The 21,065-nt window shown below is 39.5% G+C and overlaps 1 protein-coding gene across 1 annotated transcript in view; it reads left to right on the forward strand.

The window, feature by feature from the left end:
- The first annotated feature begins 571 nt into the window (after positions 1-571).
- Positions 572-21,065, forward strand: part of LOC136378581 (aldehyde oxidase 4-like) — an 81,355-nt gene continuing 60,861 nt past the window's right edge. Inside the window, exons 1-5 of the mRNA XM_066345639.1 lie at positions 572-673; positions 4,804-4,861; positions 6,713-6,809; positions 7,836-7,944; positions 17,683-17,809. Of these exons, the coding sequence (XP_066201736.1) occupies positions 620-673; positions 4,804-4,861; positions 6,713-6,809; positions 7,836-7,944; positions 17,683-17,809 (445 nt within the window). The 5' untranslated portion in view covers positions 572-619. The remainder of the gene's footprint in view (positions 674-4,803; positions 4,862-6,712; positions 6,810-7,835; positions 7,945-17,682; positions 17,810-21,065) is intronic.

Below are 21,065 nucleotides of genomic sequence, written 5' to 3' on the forward strand. Positions count from 1 at the left end.
CAACCTGGAGTGCTGAGGTCACTGGTTCAAAACTCTAGGCTTAACTGGTCAAGGTATATATGGGAAGCAACTACTACGAGTTGATGTTTCTCCCTCCTGACACCCCTCCTCCCTCTAAAATTCAATAAATAAAATAAAATAAATAATTTAAAAGAAAAAGAGCATGCTGAGGAAAGAAGGGATTCCCTTTTCCCTTTAATGCAACAAACAAACAAAAAATAAACAAACAAACCTGAGAATTAGTCTCACGAGTTTTAATAGTGTTGTATTGATTGATGGCTTGGTTAGTTTAAAAATAGTAGTAGCCTCTGTAACAGTCACTTTTTATTTATTGTCCCTGGCTTTAAACACATTCTCCTAGAAAACCAGTCTTGGACTCCAAAGGAGACCGGCTAAGATGCTGACTTGACTCATTCCTGGGTAAGAAGGAAACAGGGTGCTGCCAAGAGCTGTTTGAAGTGCGTTGTGGGCTGGGCGGACAGACAGCCCTGATTGGTGCCTCTATCTGGCAGTGTGGCTATAAGGCACTGCTGCAGCTTGGGCTTTCCAAAAACTGATTGGCATCCAGGTTTTGGCTGTCAAATATCAGCTCTTTAGGACAATCTTTCATTGTGCTGACATGATGTCTTCTCCCAATTCTGATGAGCTGATTTTTTTTGTGAATGGAAAAAAGGTAAGTTTATGAGATGATTAATATGAATTTTTGCATACCACAGACAAAAACTAAGCTGATTTTTTTCTTATGATGCCATTTCTTATTTAACCTCTGTCTTCTCTCTTTTTCAAGTCATATATAGTGGTTTGAACTGGGACATGGGTCATCCATTCAAGTTTAGTGCAAAATTATGAAAACATGGGTGTCTTTGCTTGCTCTTAACTTTTCTTTTGGAATTAGTAAGGAACTCTCATTGTTATTTGTTAGATTACAATGGGAGTGAATTCTGACATTGGTAGAAAAAACTATGTCATTTTCCTCTTTACTTGGATATTAGCTCTACTTGGGTTCACCAATGTTATTCTAATAGAAAGCCTATACGAGCCCTAGCCAGTTGGCTCAGCGGTAGAGCATCAACCCAGAGTGTGGAAGTCTCTGGTTTCATTTCGGCTCAGCGCATACAGGAGAGGCGACCATCTGCTTATCCTCCACTTCCTCCTCCCTCTTCTTTATCTTCTCCTCCCCCAGACATGGCTCGACTGGTTTGGTACGAGCACATCGCCCAGGCACTGAGAATGACTTCCTGGAGCCACTGCCTCAGGTGCTAAAAATAGCTTGTTGGTGCACGGCCACAGATGGGGTTGCCAGGTAGATCCCCATCGTGTTGCATGAGAGAGTCTGTCTCTCTATCTCCCCTCCTCTCACTTAAAAAGAAAAAAGTCACGTGTAACATTAAAGATGATAATAGCAAAGAATAATTTGGTTTTGCCTCAATTAATCCACTCAGGCTAACCTGTTAACTTAGAGATGCAAGCACCTCTTCTTGAGCAATGGAAGTTACTTTCTTTCTCCAGTGTGGAGGAAGTGTGGCAACTCAAGTTCAGTTGTTCTCAAGCCTGTACTAGCAGAAAAGCTGTAACTAAGAAATGCTCAGTTGTTCTCAAGCCTGTATTTGTATGGGCAAAATGAATCAATAAAAAGCTTGAGGTGCTTTGGAACAATTAGGAAAAAAACTATTAGAATATTAAAATAGGAAATAGTGTTGAAAATTCAGCTGATGTCTATGATTTTGCTTCTCAAGCCTTAGTTGAACCAGATTACTGAGGTACTTCCCCAGAAGAAATAGCACTTCAAGCAAAGCAGAAATTCTTGGGAATCTTGTCTATCAAACAGCAGGGAAACATAATTTTTAAGAAATTTATGAACAAAAAGTGAAAGAGAAAGAAAAGAACAAAGAAAAAGTATGGCTTTAGCAATACTATTTATCATTAAGTCTGGATCTTGAATGGCCTAAAGCCATCTGGAATATCAGAAAAGAAATTGCTGAGTGATTATTCATAATAAATAAAAAGTCAAATGCTAAGAATGTATCCGAGTTCCAGGTAAACAGGCTGTGTTGCTTTGCCTTGGCTGGTAAATAAAACCACTTATCTTTAATATCACAGAATGATGATTCCCTCTCCAAGTCTCCAATCTTTTGAATTCACAATGGTATTTTGGTGTGTATTGCCAGTGGCCAAGACCAAGCAGGTTCACATTGGATTCGGGCAGATGGTAGAAAAAACTGCAGAGCCCAAAGGGTTGGGCCATCCTGTTTAATAAAGTCTCACAACACACAGGAAGCGGAAACAGCCTCTCAGGCAAACAAACAGCAAAATGGCCCTCACACTGGTGGGCGGGCAATCCGAACATCTGCAATCCCCCTGGGCGCAAACACCCATAGCCTTATATAGGCCATACGCACATGGCACTGCCACGAGGCCAGGTCACACACTACTCAGGCAAAGTGCTTACACCTGGTAATGCCGCGAGCAAACCGAACACAGCTGCCCCATATGGTGTGTTTACCTTTCTCTGTTTTACAAATTTCTAAGACAAGTTATAGATGGCAAAATAATCTGGGTGTGTTCATCGTGATTTTTGTGGTTATTTTTCCTTTCTTTTGAGCCAGGAGCACAGAGTTGAGCAAAGCACACGCCTCCGTCAATGGCGCGTCATCATCATGGTCTGGACGAGGCTCTTCTTATGCTTTTTATATTTTCTTTTTATTTTCTTCTTCCACATACATCCACTCTTGTGCATTTTAAATATATATCCTTGCCATTACTTTCCGTGCAGTTATTGAGAAATATAGATTTATCCTTGGAATATATGCAGTTGATCCTTGAATAACATGGGTGTGATTTGCACTGGTCCGCTTACATGTGGTTGTTTTTTCAATAAATACTTTAAATGTATTTTTTTTTCTGAATTTCTTAATCACATTTTCTCTATAGCCTACTTTATTGCAAGAATACAATATAAATAAATGCATACATATAACAAGCAGACTGTATGTTAATCAACTACTTATGTTATTGGTAAGGCCACCAGTCACCAGTGGGCTATTAATAGTTAAGTTTTGGGGGAATAAGAAGCTATACACAAAATTTCAATTGTGCAGAAGGATCAACACCCCAACCCCTGTGTTGTTCAAGGGTTGTAGAGTGTTTGGCCGTGCAGGAGTGTGTGTATATTCTCAATGTACAAAGTAAAATTGTGATTTATACATCTTCTGCTCCTTTTGTGACTCACTGCTGTTTTTGAGATCTGACCATTTTGCTCTTTGCACCCCTGGTTTGTTACTTCTGCATGCATAGTTCTCCGGGCTGTGCTCATCCTTCATTCTGCGTATCCAGTCCCCTAGTGATAGACACATGAGATGCTTCCAACTTCCCACTACCCCAAGAAATGCTGCAGTGGACATCCTACCATGTGCCTCCTTACCAACACTGGCAAGAGGATCTCTACATAAGATTACAGCATGCCAATTATATAAGCCCTGCCAGGTGGCTTCCAGATTCCTGCATAGGGCATCACATGATAAGTGCTTTCTTGCCAATTTATGATTTGCAAATCTGTCATGTGCCGATACTTGAAAGAGTCAGACTTTCTAAGGCTTGCTAATCTGATGGGTGTGGAGTGTTGCCTTACTGTGTGCTTTCTCTGCATCCCTCTGATTACTGGTTAGGTGGCTCCCCTTTTCATAAACTTACCTGAAAAGGACTACTTTCTCTCTGGTGTCTATAAAGTATTAATGGAATCAGAAGACAACTGTACAATTTTGTGAGTGCAACTTATGTAGTATTTCTCATATGGTTACTGAAACATTTATTAAATGGCTGGGAATACTACATATTTGTCAAATTGCAGTTGGCAGTCTTTGACTAATTTCCCAAAGCCTAATCTTGTTTTCTCCTTCTTCATTTGGAATCTTAATTGTCCAATGCCATGATGGGTGCAGGGTTCATTTCTGGCTCCTCAGGTCTTCTGGAGACTCAGAAAGAGGCTTGGAAACAGGAGGCATTTTATTAAAAATTAATGTGGTTTGTTGCATTTCTGGGGTGACAAAAATAGGAATACCTTTAGTGGAATGGTGTCCTTTTTTTTGTTGCTGCTCAGTGCTACCATTTCAGGTAACTTTCTCTTCAGTTTTCTCTAGTCTTGCCTGACTGTACCCAGGAAGGGAGCTGGTTGGGTCAGGGAGAGCAGGGAGCTTTCATCTCCTGTGTCAGCTCTGACCTCCTGGGAGTAACAGCCTGAAATGCAGAGTGGGAGGCAGGCAGAGATTCATGCTCCCTTCTGCACCTCCCTTTCACTGGGAGGAGGGGGAAAGATCAGGGTGGCTCCCTTAAACACAGTTCCTTAAGATCGCATGACTCCCTTAGGAAACCTCTGGCTAGCCTGTTTTAGGGTTTTCAATGGTTACGGATTGTCTTGAATCAATTTCAAAACCTTTATATCTGCTTCCCCATCTGCATCTTTCCTGGAATTTATCATTGTCATATACTCTACAGCATGGGGCAAAGGTAGGTTTACATATGTTTTTATGGAAAATAATATAATAATTAATAAATAATAATATAAGAACCAACTCTGTTTCACATACACCTGCAAACCTACCTTTGCCCCAGAAAATTCAGAGACATTGAAACAATGTTCCAAAAAATTTTCAGAATTCTGGTTCCAAATGTGAGATTTTCTTTGGTATTATTATTTTTCCTGTAAAGCCACCACCTATCAAAAACATGCCCTCTAAACCATGGGCAGAATTGCCATGACATTTCCGTGTTACCTTCTTAAAGCCCTTCTCTCGTGTCACACTGTAGGTCACAGAGAAGAGTGCCGACCCTGAAGTGAACCTGCTCTTCTACCTGAGGAGAGTCCGTATCCTTATGTTTCACTGCAATGAATCTGGACTGGGTGCTAAAAAGGGAACTTCAGAACTAACACCTCGGAAGAAAGTCACTCTGTGTTTGTTCTGGGTAAACAACTTCCTGGTCAATTTGTAGAGTCTAGCTGGAGTTCAGAGCATGCACCTAGCAGTGACAGATTTGTACTTTATTCGCTGTACTTTTCACCTGAGCAAAACCAAGAGAACCCTCCAGTGAACCCTCGGGAGGTGGGGGTTCTGTGGAAAATAACTTCATGACTTTGGAAGCCCTTGGTCACCCTGATGACTGATTCATATTCGGGAGCATGAATATAAAAATGTCTGGCCAACTGCTCAGGGGTGCATGCCACTGACAATAGTTTCACACAAGGGCATTTCATTGACTTGTCACCCATATCTCTTCATAACCTTATTGAAGAAAACAAGGTTTCATAAACATTTCAACTCTCCAAAGAACACCTAATGCACTCCCAGATCCCCACCTCAGACCTGGGCCTTTCTCACCTGTCACTCCTCAATACCTCCAGTGGTCCAGTGGTCCAGTGGACCCCCAATAAATACTCAAAGAGAGCTTCCTGGCTTTGGGTGCCACTAAAAAGGGGTCGCACGAGGGAGTGATGGTGGCAGTGTTTACACAGCTCCATCTTAGATGATATGAGTGTGTGTAATTGGGTGAAATCTGAATCAGTTCTGTTCTGGTTATCAGTGTACAACTGACACCCAGGTCCTGATATTGTGCTGTAGTCATAGGGATGTCAGCACTGGGGACATCCTACAGAAGCTGGGGAACAGGGACCAGGACTGTTGCTACTATTTTTGCAACTTTCTGTGTGATATAATTTCAAAATAATAAATTAAAAATATATTGTTATTGATATCATCACTCAAAGGAGGCACTGTGCTAGGCTCCGGGATTCCAGGTCGTACAGGTAACATTATCCCCTCTTTCCCCAGTGTCTTTACTTCTTCCCCACACCTACTTCCCAACACACACACTCCAAACATCACTTTATTTCTCCGAATTTATCTAATAAATTATATATACCTGATGCCACCTTTTCTACTGAACCCCTTGTGATGACTTCTGACCCATCATTTTCCTACTCTAGCCAATATTTCCCCCACTACCCTGTTCCACTCACTATTCCAGGAACTGGGTTTTCCCCTGCATAACGAACAAACAGACAAAAAACAAACAACAGGACAAATCCTTCCTCACTGGCTTTGCAATTTCCCATTTACCAGCTTCAAAATATCACTGTTGGTCAGCATACCCTATCACTTCCCCTGATATCACTTCTTAATGAATTTGGTTTTAAGTGAGAGGTAGGGAGGCAGAGAGACAGAGTCCCGCATGCACACTTACTGAGATCCACCTGGCAAGTCCCCTACGAGATGATGTTCTGCCCACCCGGGGTCGGTGCTCTGTTGCTCACTACCTGAGTTATTTTAGAACTTGAGGTGAGGTCATAGAGCCATCCTCAGCATCTGGGGCCAACTTGCTCAAACCATTTGAGCCATAGCTGTGTGAGGAGAAGAGAGAGAGAAGGGAAAAGGGTGGATTAGTGGATGGTCGCTTCTCCTATGTGCCCTGACCAGGAATCAAACCCAGGACTTCCACATGCTAGGCTGATGCGCTACTTGATATCACTTGTAAATCTACACACTTCTCCTTGCTTTCTCAAGACATCTCAAAATGAACAAATGCATCTATGTGAGGAGCAAGCTGAAAATCATGGACTCCCAAGTGAGCACAGCCAGAAGCAGCTCTGGGCAGAATTACCGCAGCGCCATTTCCCCATGTCCCCTGGGACCCCTCTTTTCCTTGACTCTCCTCCTTCCAGTCCACCTCACAGGCACGAAGTACGGCTGTGGGGGAGGAGGCTGTGGTGCCTGCACCGTTATGGTGTCAAGATATGACCCCAAGAACAAGAAGATCCGGTATCCTTTGTGTTGGCTAAGGCCATGCATGTGCACATCTGGAAAGGATGTGGAGCTTCCCACTGTTCTGTTCCTATACACTCCTCCTCTCCTCTCTCCAGGTGTCTGTAACATTCACACAGAATCCATGCTGGTTCTCCCTGCAGCTTCCTACGCTCCAGGTCTTTCCCACAGACTTTCTTCCCATCAGAATATATTTAACTGGGCTAGCATTCAACCAGAGTATTTGTATTTTTTAATGTTTTGCACAGTTGGGAACCACTTGACTTAACTACCCCACATTGGTTTACATAAATCAATATATCACCTTATGATCAGCAAGGTTTCCTTTCCCTGGAATGAGGGGGATCAAATAGAGAATGAGGATCTCTGGAGACCTTACAGAAAACTATTATTCTATCTATGTATTTCATTCTTTTTCTATTTTTTTTTTTAAATTAAGTGAAAGGAGGGGAGGCAAAGAGACAAGCTTTTGCATGAGTCCCAGTTGGGATCCACCCAGCAAGCCCCATACAGTGCACTGCTCTGCCCATCTGGGACTGCTGCTCTGTTGCTTAGAAACTGAGCTATTTTAGAGCTGATGTGACGCCATAGAGCCATCCTCAGCACTCAGGGCCAACATGCTCAAAACATTCAAGCCATGGCTGTGGGAAGAGAAAAGAGAGAGAGAGAGAGAGAGAGAGAGAGAGAGAGATAGAGAGAGAGAGAGAAGGGTGGGTAGAGAAGCAGATGATTGCTTCTCTTGTGTTCCTTGACCAGAAATGAAACCTAGGATAGCCACATGCTGGGCTCACGCTATACCACTGAGCTAACCGGCCAGGGCTCCATTTCTTTCTAATATTCTATGCCAGCCACATGTAAGCCTTTTGTTGAAAACTTCCAGATGTTTATAGTTTTATATCTAATGTTCTCTATATTCTTAAGGAAATACAGTCTCATGCTTCTCCTGGACTGAAACTACCCCCTGAATTATGCCCCCCACTTTCTATAATTCCAGCTTGTTCTCTTTACATAATTCCATCACAGCCATTATCCAGTTACAGCGTGCCTGGTGCCCATCTGCTCTCTGCATGGAGCTGCTGTCACTACAGCAGAAGGTGTAGGAAGCATCAAAACCAGGATTCATCCCGTGCAGGTAACAGCATACTCTGATTGGGACGAAGGGTTGATATGGGCATCCCACATAGTCTAAGGTACTCCAAAGAGATCACCAACTATGAAATCCTTAGTACTTTTAAGTTCTCATTTTGTGAGAGTCCATGCTTCAAAGCTAGGCTTCTTTTCAAAGACTGGTGTATCAACCAAAATTTATTCATTGATTTTAATATATCTTAACTTCTCAGCTCCATCATTATGATTTTAATTTGCATTTCTCTGATGATTAGTGATCATTTAAATTAAAACAAGGACAGTCCAGTTTGATGAGAAAAAAAAATGAAATGGAAAACTAGAAGTTTATGGGAAACACTAGCTGTCTAAGATATTTCCAAATACTGATCTCTGAATAATAGGTTTACTATGTGTACAAACACTCCCAAGTGCTCCCCAACTGTCTCACAAGTAACTGAGCACCATGCTACCACAAAACACAGCTAAAATGACAAAGTGTTTACTAAAGTCTACAGAACTTTTTAAAGCAATGGCAATGTGTTTCTGTCAGTTATTTTAGCTTGGTGGTATTACATGCTTTTTTCCCCTATTTTTTTTTTTAAGCTATGTATTTCAGTTTTGTTTTTTTCATGGGTGGTTACTGTTAGGTTATTGTAGATGAAAAGTTTCACATATATAAGAGTTCTTTGTTTTATCAGTTCTCCTGCACTCCATCTTCCTTTGCTATTGCAGACCTTTATCCTCTCACCTTTTATGTTTTTGTTGTCACAAATTATCCTTGTTTATATTGTAACCTTGTTGGAGCTTTTACTTGTAGTTTTGTGTTATTTTGTCCTTTGTATTTGGACAAATAACCCCCCTTGAGTATTTCCTGCAGTAGGGGTTTTCTGGTGATAAATTTTCTCAGCTTCTGTATGTCTGGAAAAGTTTTTATTTCTCCTTCACATTTAATATGTTACCAGAAAGAACCAGGTTTGGGGCAGCTCATTGCATTCAGCCAATCAAAATAAATGAACCAGATTGAGTATATAGGAGTATCTTTCATTCAGAAATACTGGTACCCTGGAAGGCAGGAGAGTCCTGTCCACTTAGCTGCCTTAACCCTCTCTTGGTTCTGCCAGTATTTAAAGGGTTCAAGGGAAAAAGAAAAAAAGTAAAAGTCAGTGCTTTTAGTCACATAACATTATGCAGAAGGTGAGAATTCAGCTGTGGAAACATCTCCTTTGCAAATTCTTTTGATGTGACACAGGCCCAATCAGCATGGTCCTATCTGGTGTCCTTGGTAAATCTTCAAGACAGCCAGAGTCAGGGGTCTCCCAGAAATAGTTGGGACCTGGTGCCTCTGGGAATTAGCTGTGAAAGGACTCCCTATTTTCTTAGGATACAAAATAAAGATTTAAGATTGGTGAACTGAGTTTCTAATTAATACATAGGCCCTAACTTTTCACAGTAAATCCTGTGGCTAGGTGGCTAGGATTTTTTTAAACATTTTTTTATTTATTCATTTTTTTTTTTTTTAGAGAAGAGTGGGAGAGACAGAGAGAGAGAGAGAAAGAGAGGAGAGACAGAGAGAGAGAAGGGGGAGGAGCTGGAAGCATCAACTCCCATGTGTGCCTTGAACAGGCAAGCCCAGAGTTTCAAACCTGTGACCTCAGCATTTCCAGGTCAACGCTTTATCCACTGTGCCACCACAGGTCAGGCAAGCGTCAATTACCAGTTTTTTTGTAGTTGTGGCACCTCAGTTCATTAACTGCTTTCTCATATGTGCCTTGACCATGGGGCTACAGCAGACTGAGTGACCCTTTGCTCAAGCCAGCGACCTTGGGTTCAAGCTGATGAGCTTTGCTCAAACCAGATGAGCCTGCGCTCAAGCTGGCAACCTCGGGGTCTTGAACCTGGGTCCTCCGCATCCCAGTCCAACGCTCTATCCACTGTGCCACCGCCTGGTCTGTGGCTAGGATTTTTACAAACAACTATTGTGATTTAAAGTCTCCTAATTGTCAGGACCCTCCCAATGTCAACATTTCCTGACATTCCTGCAAAGTTAAACTTTTTGCTACATTTCAAAGTAAAACCCAGGGAGCCATTAAGAGAGACTAGCAAACAGATGAACTATTTCCTAACCCTTATGGATCTCCTATTCTTACAACTGAGAAGCTACTTATTACTGAAACCAAATTTTCACTTTGGGGTTCCCCTATCTGAAGGACAACTCTGATGGATATAGTATTTTTGGTTGGTAATTCCTCTCTTTTAGTACTTTGAATATTTGGGTCCACTGTCTTCTGGCTTGTAGAGTTTCTGCTGAGAAGTCTGATGATAACCTTTGGGGCCTTCCTTGATATATTAAGTTCTTCTTTTTCCTAGTTGCCTTAAGGTTTAATTCTTTGTCATTGATATTTGACATTTTTATTACAGTGTGCCTTACAGAAAACCTGTTTATGTTGAGGTAACTTGGTGTTCTGTTTGCTTCTTGGATTCGAGGATCTAACTCTTTCCCTAGGCTTAGAAAGTTCTCACCAATTATTTGTTTAAATAGGTCTCCATTCCCTTCTCCCTTTCTTCTTCTTATGAAATAGCCATTATTCTTATATTGCTCTTCCTGATTAAGTCAGAAAATTCTCATAGCATTCTCTTATTTTTTGAAAATTTTGAATCTCTCTCTTCTTCCCTCCGTAGCATCCCTAGTTGCCTGTCTTTGATGTCATTGAATCTCTCCTCTATCTGGCCTGTTCCACTAGCTAAACTTGCTAACTTATTTTCAACTCATGTATTGAGTTCTTCATCTTTGATTTTCAAGTTTTAGTCTTCCTGGTGAGGTATTCATTTTGCTTTCTGAGCTCATTAAGTTGCCAATTACTGTTTTCTCGCATCTCATTGAGTATTTTCAGAACTTGAATTTTGAATTCTCTATCATTTAACTCCAAGGTTTCCATGTAATTGAGATTTTTTTCTAGAGATTATTCCATGTAATTGAGATTTTTTTCTAGAGATTATTCCATGTGATTGAGATTTTTTCTAGAGATTATTCATTTTCTTCCTGAACTGCATTTCTTGGGAGTCATGGTATTCCTTTTTTTTTTCTGCCTTGAGGTCATTTGAGAGTTGTATTGTTAAGAAATCAAGCAAAAAACAACAACAACAAAAAAATTAACATTAAAAATTGAGCCCTGGCCTGTTGGCTCAGCGGTAGAGCGTCGGCCTGGCGTGCGGGGGACCTGGGTTCGATTCCCGGCCAGGGCACATAGGAGAAGCGCCCATTTGCTTCTCCACCCCCACCCCCTCCTTCCTCTCTGTCTCTCTCTTCCCCTCCCGCAGCCAAGGCTCCATTGGAGCAAAGATGGCCCGGGCGCTGGGGATGGCTCCTTGGCCTCTGCCCCAGGCGCTAGAGTGGCTCTGGTCTTGGCAGAGCGACACCCCAGAGGGGCAGAGCATCGTCCCCTGGTGGGCAGAGCGTCGCCCCATGGTGGGCGTGCCAGGTGGATCCCGGTTGGGCGCATGCGGGAGTCTGTCTGACTGTCTCTCCCCGTTTCCAGCTTCAGAAGAAAAATAAAAAAAACAAGAAAAAAATTGAAGAAGAAAACTATAAAAAAAGAAATAAAAAATAATAAACAAAACAACAACAAAAAACTAAAGTAAAACAAAAAATTAGAAAAAAATTCCAAGAGGTTTTCTATCTTTTTCAAGTAGGTGGCATTGGATTACAAATTTTAGCTCTGTAAAATCCCAGGCTGAGCTCTGCTGTTGCAAAGGTAAAAGTGGGCTTGCAGTTGCAATGATGGATGGTACTTATTGTGAGAGTTTTATAGCTTTAACAATGGTAATCTTAGACCTCTGAGTGCTACTTCTTATCTCCCAACAAAGCAGGGGACCAAACACAGAGCTCCTCAGTTTTTCAGCTTTGGGGTGTGTCTCTGCCACTCTCAGTACCCATGTGGGGTGGGAACCCATATCCAGGAGTCTGTGGGGGCTGAAATTTGTATTTTTGTATCTCTGTCTGAGTGCAGGATTTAGGTAGGTCATGGGAATGATGACCCCAAGCTCTGCTGCTTTGGTTTGATATCATACCAAATTCCCCTCATTCTCTCTTGTCTTTGGTACAGAAGAAGACCCAGTAGTTCCTGGGTCTTTTTTCTCCTCTCTCTGGAGCCCCACCACAAATGCTTCTTATCTTCCAGCATTGTTTTCACCCTTCCCACATTTAGTCGATTGGATTTGCAGAACTTTCAAGCAAGCCTGTGAGGCCAACTGAGGTTCCTTCACTGAATTATAGCTGTTCAATTTGTTGAAATTTCAAGGAGAAATCAAGGGTATCTCTCATGCTGCCGTTATTCTGATGTCCAATTCCTAGGTATTTTTGATGCAATCGTATATTGGGATTGTTTTCTTAATTTTTCTTTCTGATAGTTTGTTATTGGTGTATAAAAATGCAAACGATTTCTGAATACTTGTTTTGTATCCCACTACTTTACTTTTTATCAGTTCTGATAGTTTTCTGGTGGACTCATTAGGGTTCTCTATTATAGCATAATATCATCCACAAATAATGATGATTTACTCCTTCCTTTCCAATTTGGATGTCTTATATTTCTTTTTATTGTCTGTTGTGGCCAGCACTTCCAATACTATGTTGAATATATGTGGTAAAAGTGTACATCTTTGTATTGTTCACGATCTTAAGGACAATGCTTTTAACTTTTCCCCAATGAGTATAATATTAACTATGGGTTTGTCATATTATGCTATGTCCCTTATATTCCTGCTTTGCTGAGAGGTTTTGTTATAAATGGAAAGTCAATATTTTGCCAATGTTTTTCTACATCTATTGATATGACCATAAGATTTTTATCTTTCATATTGTTTATGTGGTATATCATGTTAATTGATTTATGGATATTGAACCAACCTTGCTTCATAGGAATAAATCTCACTTGATCATAGTGTATGATGTTTCTAAATGTAATATTGAATTTGGTTTGCTAATGTTTTGTTGAAGAGTTTTTCATCTATGTTTATAAAGGATATTGGCCTATAATTGTTTTCTGTAATGCCTTTGTCTAGCTTTGAAATAATGGTAATACTGGCTTCATAAAATGAGCATAGTGCCTTTCCTCCTCTTCAATTTTTTGGAAGAGTTTGAGAAGGATAGGTGTTAATTCTTATTTGAATGTTTGGTAAAATATCCCTGAGAGCCATCTGGTCTAGGGCTTTCATTTATTGGAAATTTTTTGATTACTGATTTTTTTGGTTAGTAGTTATCAGTCTGTTCAGAAATTCTGTTTCTTCTTCAATCTGTCTTGGAAGATTGTATGTTTTTAGGAATTTATCCATTTCTTCTAAGTTGCCCAATTTGTTAGCATATAACTGTTCATAATATTTTCTTATAATTCCTGATATTTCAGTGGTGTATTGTCACTTGTCTTTCAATTTTTATCTTTTTTATTTGGGTCCTCTTTTTTTTCTTGATGAATCTGGTTAAAGGTTTATCAATTCTGTTCATCTTTTCAAAGACCCAGCTCTTGGTTTCATTGATCTTTTGTATTGTCTTTTTAGATTCTAATTTCATTTTGACCTTTATCTTTCCTTTCTTATACTTATTTTGTACTTTATTTGTTCTTCTTTTAGTAGTTTTATTAGTATTAGTTTAGATAATTTTTTGAGATTTTTTTTTTTGAGGTTGGCGTGTATTGTTACAAATTTTCCTCTTAAGGCTGCTTTCACTGTGTCTCACAGATTTTGGGTTGTTATATATATATTTTTTATTTGTCTCAAGGTATCTTTTTATTTCTTCCTTAATCTTATTGTTAACTCATCCATTATTTAGTAGCATATTATTTAGCCTCCATTCATTTGTGTATTTTTTAGTTTTTTTCTTATAATTAATCAGAGAAGTAGCTTGATATTTCAATCTTCTTAAATTTATTGAAACTTGTTTTGAGACCTAACATGTGTCCTATGCTAGAACATGTTCTGTCTATACTTGAAAAAGATTATATTCTGTTGCTTTGGGGTAAAATCCTCTAATAATATCAATAAAATAATCTCATTTATTGTGTTATTTATGCCTGCTGTTTCCTTATTGACTTTCTGTTTGGTTGATCTAGCCCTTGTTATCAGTGGAGTGTTAAATTCCTTACTGTAACTATATTACTGTTACTCTCTCCTTTAAAGTCTGTCAATATTTGTTTTATATATTTAGGACTTCCTATGATGGATTCATAAATATTCATATGGTTTATATTCTCTTATTGGATTGACCTCTTTATTGTTATGAGATGTACATCTTTGTGTTTTGTTTTACTTTATGCAGTAAAATCTATTTTGTCTGATATAAGTAATGCTACCCAATCTTGTATTGATAGGTAGGTAGTTGTTGCCATTTTATCTTTTTCATTTTTATTCTTTTTAAAGAAGTCCCTTTAACATTTCCTGTAATACTGGTTTGGTGATAATGAACTCCCTTACTTTTTTTGGTGTGGAAATTTCTTTATCTTTCTTTTGATTTCAATTGATAGCCTTGATGACTAGAGTAGTTTTGGTTGTAGGTTTCTACTTTATGTAACTTTCAATATTCTTCACCAGTCCCTTTTGATCTGACAGGTTTTTGTTCAGAAATCAGATTGATAGTATTATGGGAGCTACATAATGGGAGTATATAACTAACTGCTTTTCTCTAGTTTCTTTTAAGATTTCCTCTTTGTCTGAAACCTTTTGCATTTTAATTGATGTCCCTTGTTGTGCCTGATTTGAATTCATTTTGTTTGGGACTCTTGGCATTTCCTGGGCTTATATATCTATTTCATTCACCAGATTAAGGAAGTTTCCCTTCATATTTTATCAAATAGGTTTCCAATCCCTTGAGCTCTCTTTTTCCTGGTATCTTTATGATATGAATGTTGGTATACTTGATGTTGTCCCAGAGATCTCTTTTTTTTTTCTTTTTGCTGTTCGGGTTGGGTATTTTTTATTAAATCATCTTTCAAATCACTGATTCAGTCCTCTGCTTCATCTACTCTACTGCTGATAACCGGTTCTTTTTTATGTTTTCTTATCTTCATTCTTATGTTTCTTATTTCTTTGTTGAAGTTCTCACTAACTTTATGTATTCTTCTCTTAAGTTCATGGAACATACTTATAAGCAGTGTATTGAACTCTGCATCTGGTAGATTACTAGTGTCCATTTTGTTCAGTTCTCCTTTGGGAGTTTTGTCCTGTTCTTTTATTTAGGACATTTTTCTTTGTTTCCTCAGCCATTTAGGTTGCCTTTCTGTGTTTGTTTCTATACTTGGGGTGGGTCTGTTACATCTCTTGGTCTTGGCAAAGTGGCTTTATGTGAGTGTCTTGTGGGTCCCAATGGTACATTCTCCCTGGTCAGCTGAGCTGGGTACTCCAGTGGTATTTTTTGTATGGGTTGTATGTACTCTTCTATTGTAGTTGAACTTCCTTTGCTGTTGTGATGTCAGTAGGACAAATAACCGGAGACTAACTGGCTTTAAGGAATGACTACAACAAGCAAAATGTTTTTCAGGGTTTAACGCCGTGGAACAGTTTTCTTTAACAGGGCTCAAGTGTCTGTCATGTCCACCCTTTGGGTCTATTGGTTGTATAGCTAATTGGTTGATGCTGTTTGTGGTCTGAAACTAGGTGTGTTGCTTCTGGAACCTCTTGGCAGGATCTCTGATACAGACCAAGATCAATCACTTCTTGTGCCTAGCACAAAGCCACCAGGTAGAAACTACACATTGACTTGCAGATGGTTGCCACCTATTCTGGGCTTAGAGGTGCCTGGGAGAGGCTAAGCTGCAAACAAAGGCCAGTTGCTTTAGTACCAGAGGTATGAGGAGTTCCAGGACCAGATGCTGCTTCTCTGGGGTTTGTGGACCTTGGAAAGATCTTAGGAAAGTACATAAGGAAGGCCAAAACCTCTTTCTTGGAAGAGATTCAAGCCTGTGCACAAGTTGAGTGGGGCAGATTCTCAGTGAACCACCAGGGTGAGTTGAACACTGTTAGCCAGTTTTATGGAGACTCAGATTTGGCACCACCTGTACCAGAAGGCTGGAATCAGAAAGGGCTTGAAGTAGGAACAGTGGTGCCCAACAGCCTGTTATGTGGAGGGAGAGCTTAAAAAAGGAACAATAGTGTGCACTCCAGTACTTCTGTCCAGGAGAGAGCTTCCCCTCTAGCCCTCATATTGAAGCCAGACAATTCAGTTACTACTTGTATGTCTCTGGCAGTTTTCAAGCTGCCTTTCCTTTAGTGTAACTTAGGACAAGTGTTTGTCAATAAATCTGTGGTCTGGCATTTTAAGATGATTCCTGGATCTCCAGCACTTCTCTATCTCACTTGGACAGAATCTCTGTTTATTTTCACAGTGAGATATTATAGGGACTCCTATTCCTAGCATTGGTGCTCTGGGCTGGGGAGCCCTGTGCAAGACTGGGACCCTTTGCTCCTTAGCAAGAACCTCCACAGCCAAGGTTTCACACCCTGTTCTTCACCACCACATATAAGTGTGGGACCAGATCGTTTTGCATCTCTGCCCTTCCTAACAGTCACAATGTTTCTTCCTTTTTATATCCTTAGTTATTGGAATTCTGTTCAGCTAATTTTCATGTGGTTTTTGGTGGCAGCTATTTTATAAAATAGTTGTAATTTTGATGTTGTCATGGAAGAAGTCAAGCATGGCCTTTACCTACTCTACCATCTTGACTGGAAGCCTCTCTCAAGTCTTGACAGTACTTATAGTAGATTTGTTCAGTAGTGCCTTGGAACAGGCTTGTAGTAGCCTCTGAGAGACGATTGTTAAATTTTCAGGAATTTTGAGAGCCATTCTTTAAACACAGCCATTATTAACAAACTATACAAACTTAAAATTAAATAAGTAATGTTAAAAATGTTAATAAATATCAACATTTATCATCTCCTAATTATTTTACTATTATTTATGCTCTTGAGATTATTTGCCTATTGTATCTACTTAATGGAAATGCCTCAGAATGGTGTATCACTGTGCAATTCTTCCTAGATCCACATTCAATGACATCACATTGGAAGCTGGACATCAGCCCTATTGAAAATATTTGCACAACTAAATTGGTAGAAACTACAAAAATGAGGGAGTTTTTTGCCCAGAGATCCAGTTGTTAAACATTTACCATCACATTTACAGCAAGTTTATAAGCCACTTCTAAAACAACTTGCCATTTAGCAATAAATTCAACACAGCATATTTCCCTATAGTATTGAAACAATGTCTGTCCTTTCTTTTTTTTATAATCCACATTATTTTTCATGGGTAAATATGCCATTTTTGTATTAAAGTAATTCTTTTTTATTTTCCTGTTACAGTTGACATTTAATATTATATTAGTTTCAGGTATACAGCATAGTGGTTAGACATTTACATAACTTACAAAGTGATCCTCTCAATAATTTGGTACCCATTAAGTACCATACACAGTTATTGAAATATTATTGAATGTCTGGCATTTTAGCTAGGTATAAAGTATATGACTTTCATCTCAGAGGTCATGCTATTTGAAGAATGCTGAGACAGCTGGTTGAGTGCCCTGGGAGAGACATATGGATCAGATACGCACAGAAGAATCCAGTCATGTCTCTCATTTATATCTTCATGGTTTAGGTTCTGTGTATAGAGTAGACAAAATAAATTGTCATTTCTCACTCTCTTTATCTCTTGTCTGCTGCCCATGATAAGGAAATAACAGGCTTAAAGCATAAATAATGTACCATTTCTCCCCAGGAAAGACTTGCCAAATGTCACGGCACGCAGTGTGGTTTCTGCAGCCCAGGGATGGTGATGTCCATCTACACCCTGCTGAGGAACTACCCAGAGCCCACCTCTGAGCAAATAACTGACGCACTTGGAGGTGAGTTTTCTTAGCCTTCTACAGACAAGACCTAAGGTAGAAATTACCCAAACAACTAGAGGAAGCAATCCCAGCCCATTAGAAAAGGTTGTGTATAGCTTTGGAGTTTTTCTTTGGTGCCTATCTTTACCCAAGTCCTTCCCAGAAAGTTCTGCCTTCATTTTGTCAGCAGAAATGCCTAATATTGGGGCAATATGGGTTTCATCACAAAACTTTCTCTTTTAATAGAGTCCATTGTGACTCTGCAAAAGCATCCACATGGATTGTTTATAATACTTTTAATGCAATCTTTTCTATAAGTAGAAATTTGGGTAGTGTGAAAGAATGAGATTTTATTGCATATTTTTAATTTAATCTGTTAGAATCATTTATTAACTCTACTTACTTCAATTAATTTTACAAAGACAATAGACTTTCAGATACCTTACCTTTTAATGCTCTGATTGAGTTCATTATGAGATCAAAAAGGTCATAGACAGCAATTACCTATCACAAATAAGGTTGGTGAACATTTTAATTCCATATAACAGATAGCTACCAAGTTAAAGTGAACAAACAATTTTCTACAAAAAAAAAAGCATTTCATGTTAACAGATATGGTTTCCTGTAACAAAATCAACTAGTTTCAAAGTAACTTGTCACTAGTTCTTAGGAGAAAGCTGTAAAAGCAAACATTTACATATTACAGGGTGTCCTTGTGTCACGACAGTCTCCACATAGTACATTTCGAGTTTACGATAATTACTCTCATAAAAACGTTAGAAAATTGAGATGTAAGTGTTTCAGCTTTCACCACTAGTGTCGTACTTACGGACTACATAGGTGAACTATTGAATAGTTTGGCTGCGCACAGTAAAAGAATATATAGTTACATGGCATATGGCATATGAATGAGAAAGTTGCTGTCCCCAGTATGCTTACCTATGCCATTTTGGACTGTTAAATGCATATATATTCCATTTGTGTTAGGCTAGGCAGGGGTAGTCAACCTTTTTATACCTACCTCCCACTTTTGTATCTCTGTTAGTAGTAAAATTTCCTAACTGCCCACCGGTTCCACAGTAATGGTGATTTATAAAATAGGGAAGTAACCTTACTTTAGAAAATTTATAAAGCAGAGTTACAGCAAGTTAAAGCATATAATAATAACTACTTACCAAGTACTTTATGTCAGATTTTTGCTAAGTTTGGCAGAATAAATCTTTATAAAACAACTTATTATAGTTAAATCTATCTTTTTATTTATACTTTGGTTGCTCCACTACCACCCACCATGAAAGCTGGAACACCCACTAGTGGGTGGTAGGGAGCAGGTTGACTACCACTGGGCTAGGGTATGATTTGACTTACACCAAAATTTGGGTTATATCACTGTCATAGTAACAGAACTGTGTTGTAACCCGAGGACTCCTGTATAAGAAAGCTCTTTGGTTCTTTTAATAAAGAGATTAAGACAGCCTGACTAGGCTTTGGTGCTGTGGATAGAGCATTAACCTAGGATGCAGAGGACTTGGTTCAATACCCCAAGGTCACCAGGTTGAGCATGAGCTCATCCCACTTGAGCATGGGGTTGCTGGCTTGAGTGTGGGATCATTGACATGACTCCACAGTCTTTGATTTGAACCCAAGATTGCTGGCTTGAGCAAAGGGTCACTGGCTCAGATGAAGCCCCCTTGTCAAGGCACAAATGAGAAAACAATCAATTAACAACTAAGAGGACGCAATGAAGAATTGATGCTTCTCATCTCTCTTTCTTCCTGTCTGTCTGTCTCTATCTGTCCCCCTCTCTGTCTGTCTCTCTATCTCAGTCTTTCTTGCTTAAAAAATAAAAGACTTAGACAGAAATTTAGTTTTATGATGAAAAGATGTAGACTAATACAAATTAAAATTCAATGTAAGTTTTATAGTAATGGTATATAAATAATCTCTAATAGTTTCTCTTATCTTTCAACAACTTCTTTACTCAAAATTTTTCAGTTTCTTGTTAAATTCTGCTAAAACTTTGCCTTATGGTTTCAATTTTAATTTTAACCAGACCTGAGTGGATTTGAGCAAAGGTCATCTTTGTTCTGTGAAATAATTCACATTAATGAGGTATATAGAGCTTTGAAACATCAGATCTTGTAATTTGCCTTGCTTTTCGTTTGTTCCTTTGAATATACACAGTCTTGTAGAGATAAACTATTTCCTCCCAGATTCTTAGCCTGTAATTCACAATACAACCACCAGGAGACAGTGTTGTAAAGTCTGGCTAAATTAATGAATAAAGTCGATAACCTCATTTTAGGTGTGGATAATTTGAAGAGTTTATAGGTTTACAATGAATTTGCTTGGGCTTTTTCTAGAATTATAAATGCTATCCACACTGATAGCCTTTATGTTCATATTTTAGAAAAACAATACTATAAAGTAAATATCAAAAATGCAATTAGGTATGGCATCTACCTTCCAAAATGGTCAACTGATATAAATCAACACTTCATTTAATCTTATCTTTCCCTTCAAGTCTAAGGAAAAACCATTTTTTTTTTTTTTTTTTGTATTTCTCTGAAGTTGGAAACCGGGAGGCAGTCAGACAGACTCCCGCATGCACCTGACCGGGATCCACCCGGCACGCCCACCAGGGGGCGATATGCTCTGCCCATCTTGGGGCGTCGCTCTGCTGCAATCAGAGCCATTCTAGCGCCTGAGGCAGAGGCCACAGAGCCATCCTCAGCGCCCAGGCAAACGCTGCTCCAATGGAGCCTTGGCTGCAGGAGGGGAAGAGAGAGACAGAGAGGAAGGAGAGGGGGAGGGGTGGAGAAGCAGATGGGTGCTTCTCCTGTGTGCCCTGGCCGGGAATCAAACCCGGGACTCCCACACGCCAGGCTGATGCTCTACCACTGAGCCAACCAGCCAGGGCCAGGAAAAACAATTTTTTAAATCTTTTTTCCCCCCTGTTGGGCAGATAAAATGTATTATGCTCACTTTGTTAAAGATAACACGAGGAGGCCGTCGCCCAGGTGATATTAATGTGTGTTGGGGTGGGCTAAAGGCAGGCAGAATCCTTTAGCCTGGGGCTTGGTTTTGGGATTAAGCCTTTCCTACCCTTTTTGATGTAGGGCGGTACAATCCTATCATGCCTCAGAGGGTGACTTTGTATTAGAGACTTCCCTGTTTTGTATATTGGATGAAGGGTTTGGATTTCTACACTATAAAATGGGGATGGAATGAGAGTTTGCACTCTTGGTTCCTGAGGTTAGCATGAGAGAGCAGA

This window comes from Saccopteryx leptura, chromosome 7 (genome assembly GCF_036850995.1).
Source record: "Saccopteryx leptura isolate mSacLep1 chromosome 7, mSacLep1_pri_phased_curated, whole genome shotgun sequence".
Classification (NCBI taxonomy): Eukaryota; Metazoa; Chordata; class Mammalia; order Chiroptera; family Emballonuridae; genus Saccopteryx; species Saccopteryx leptura.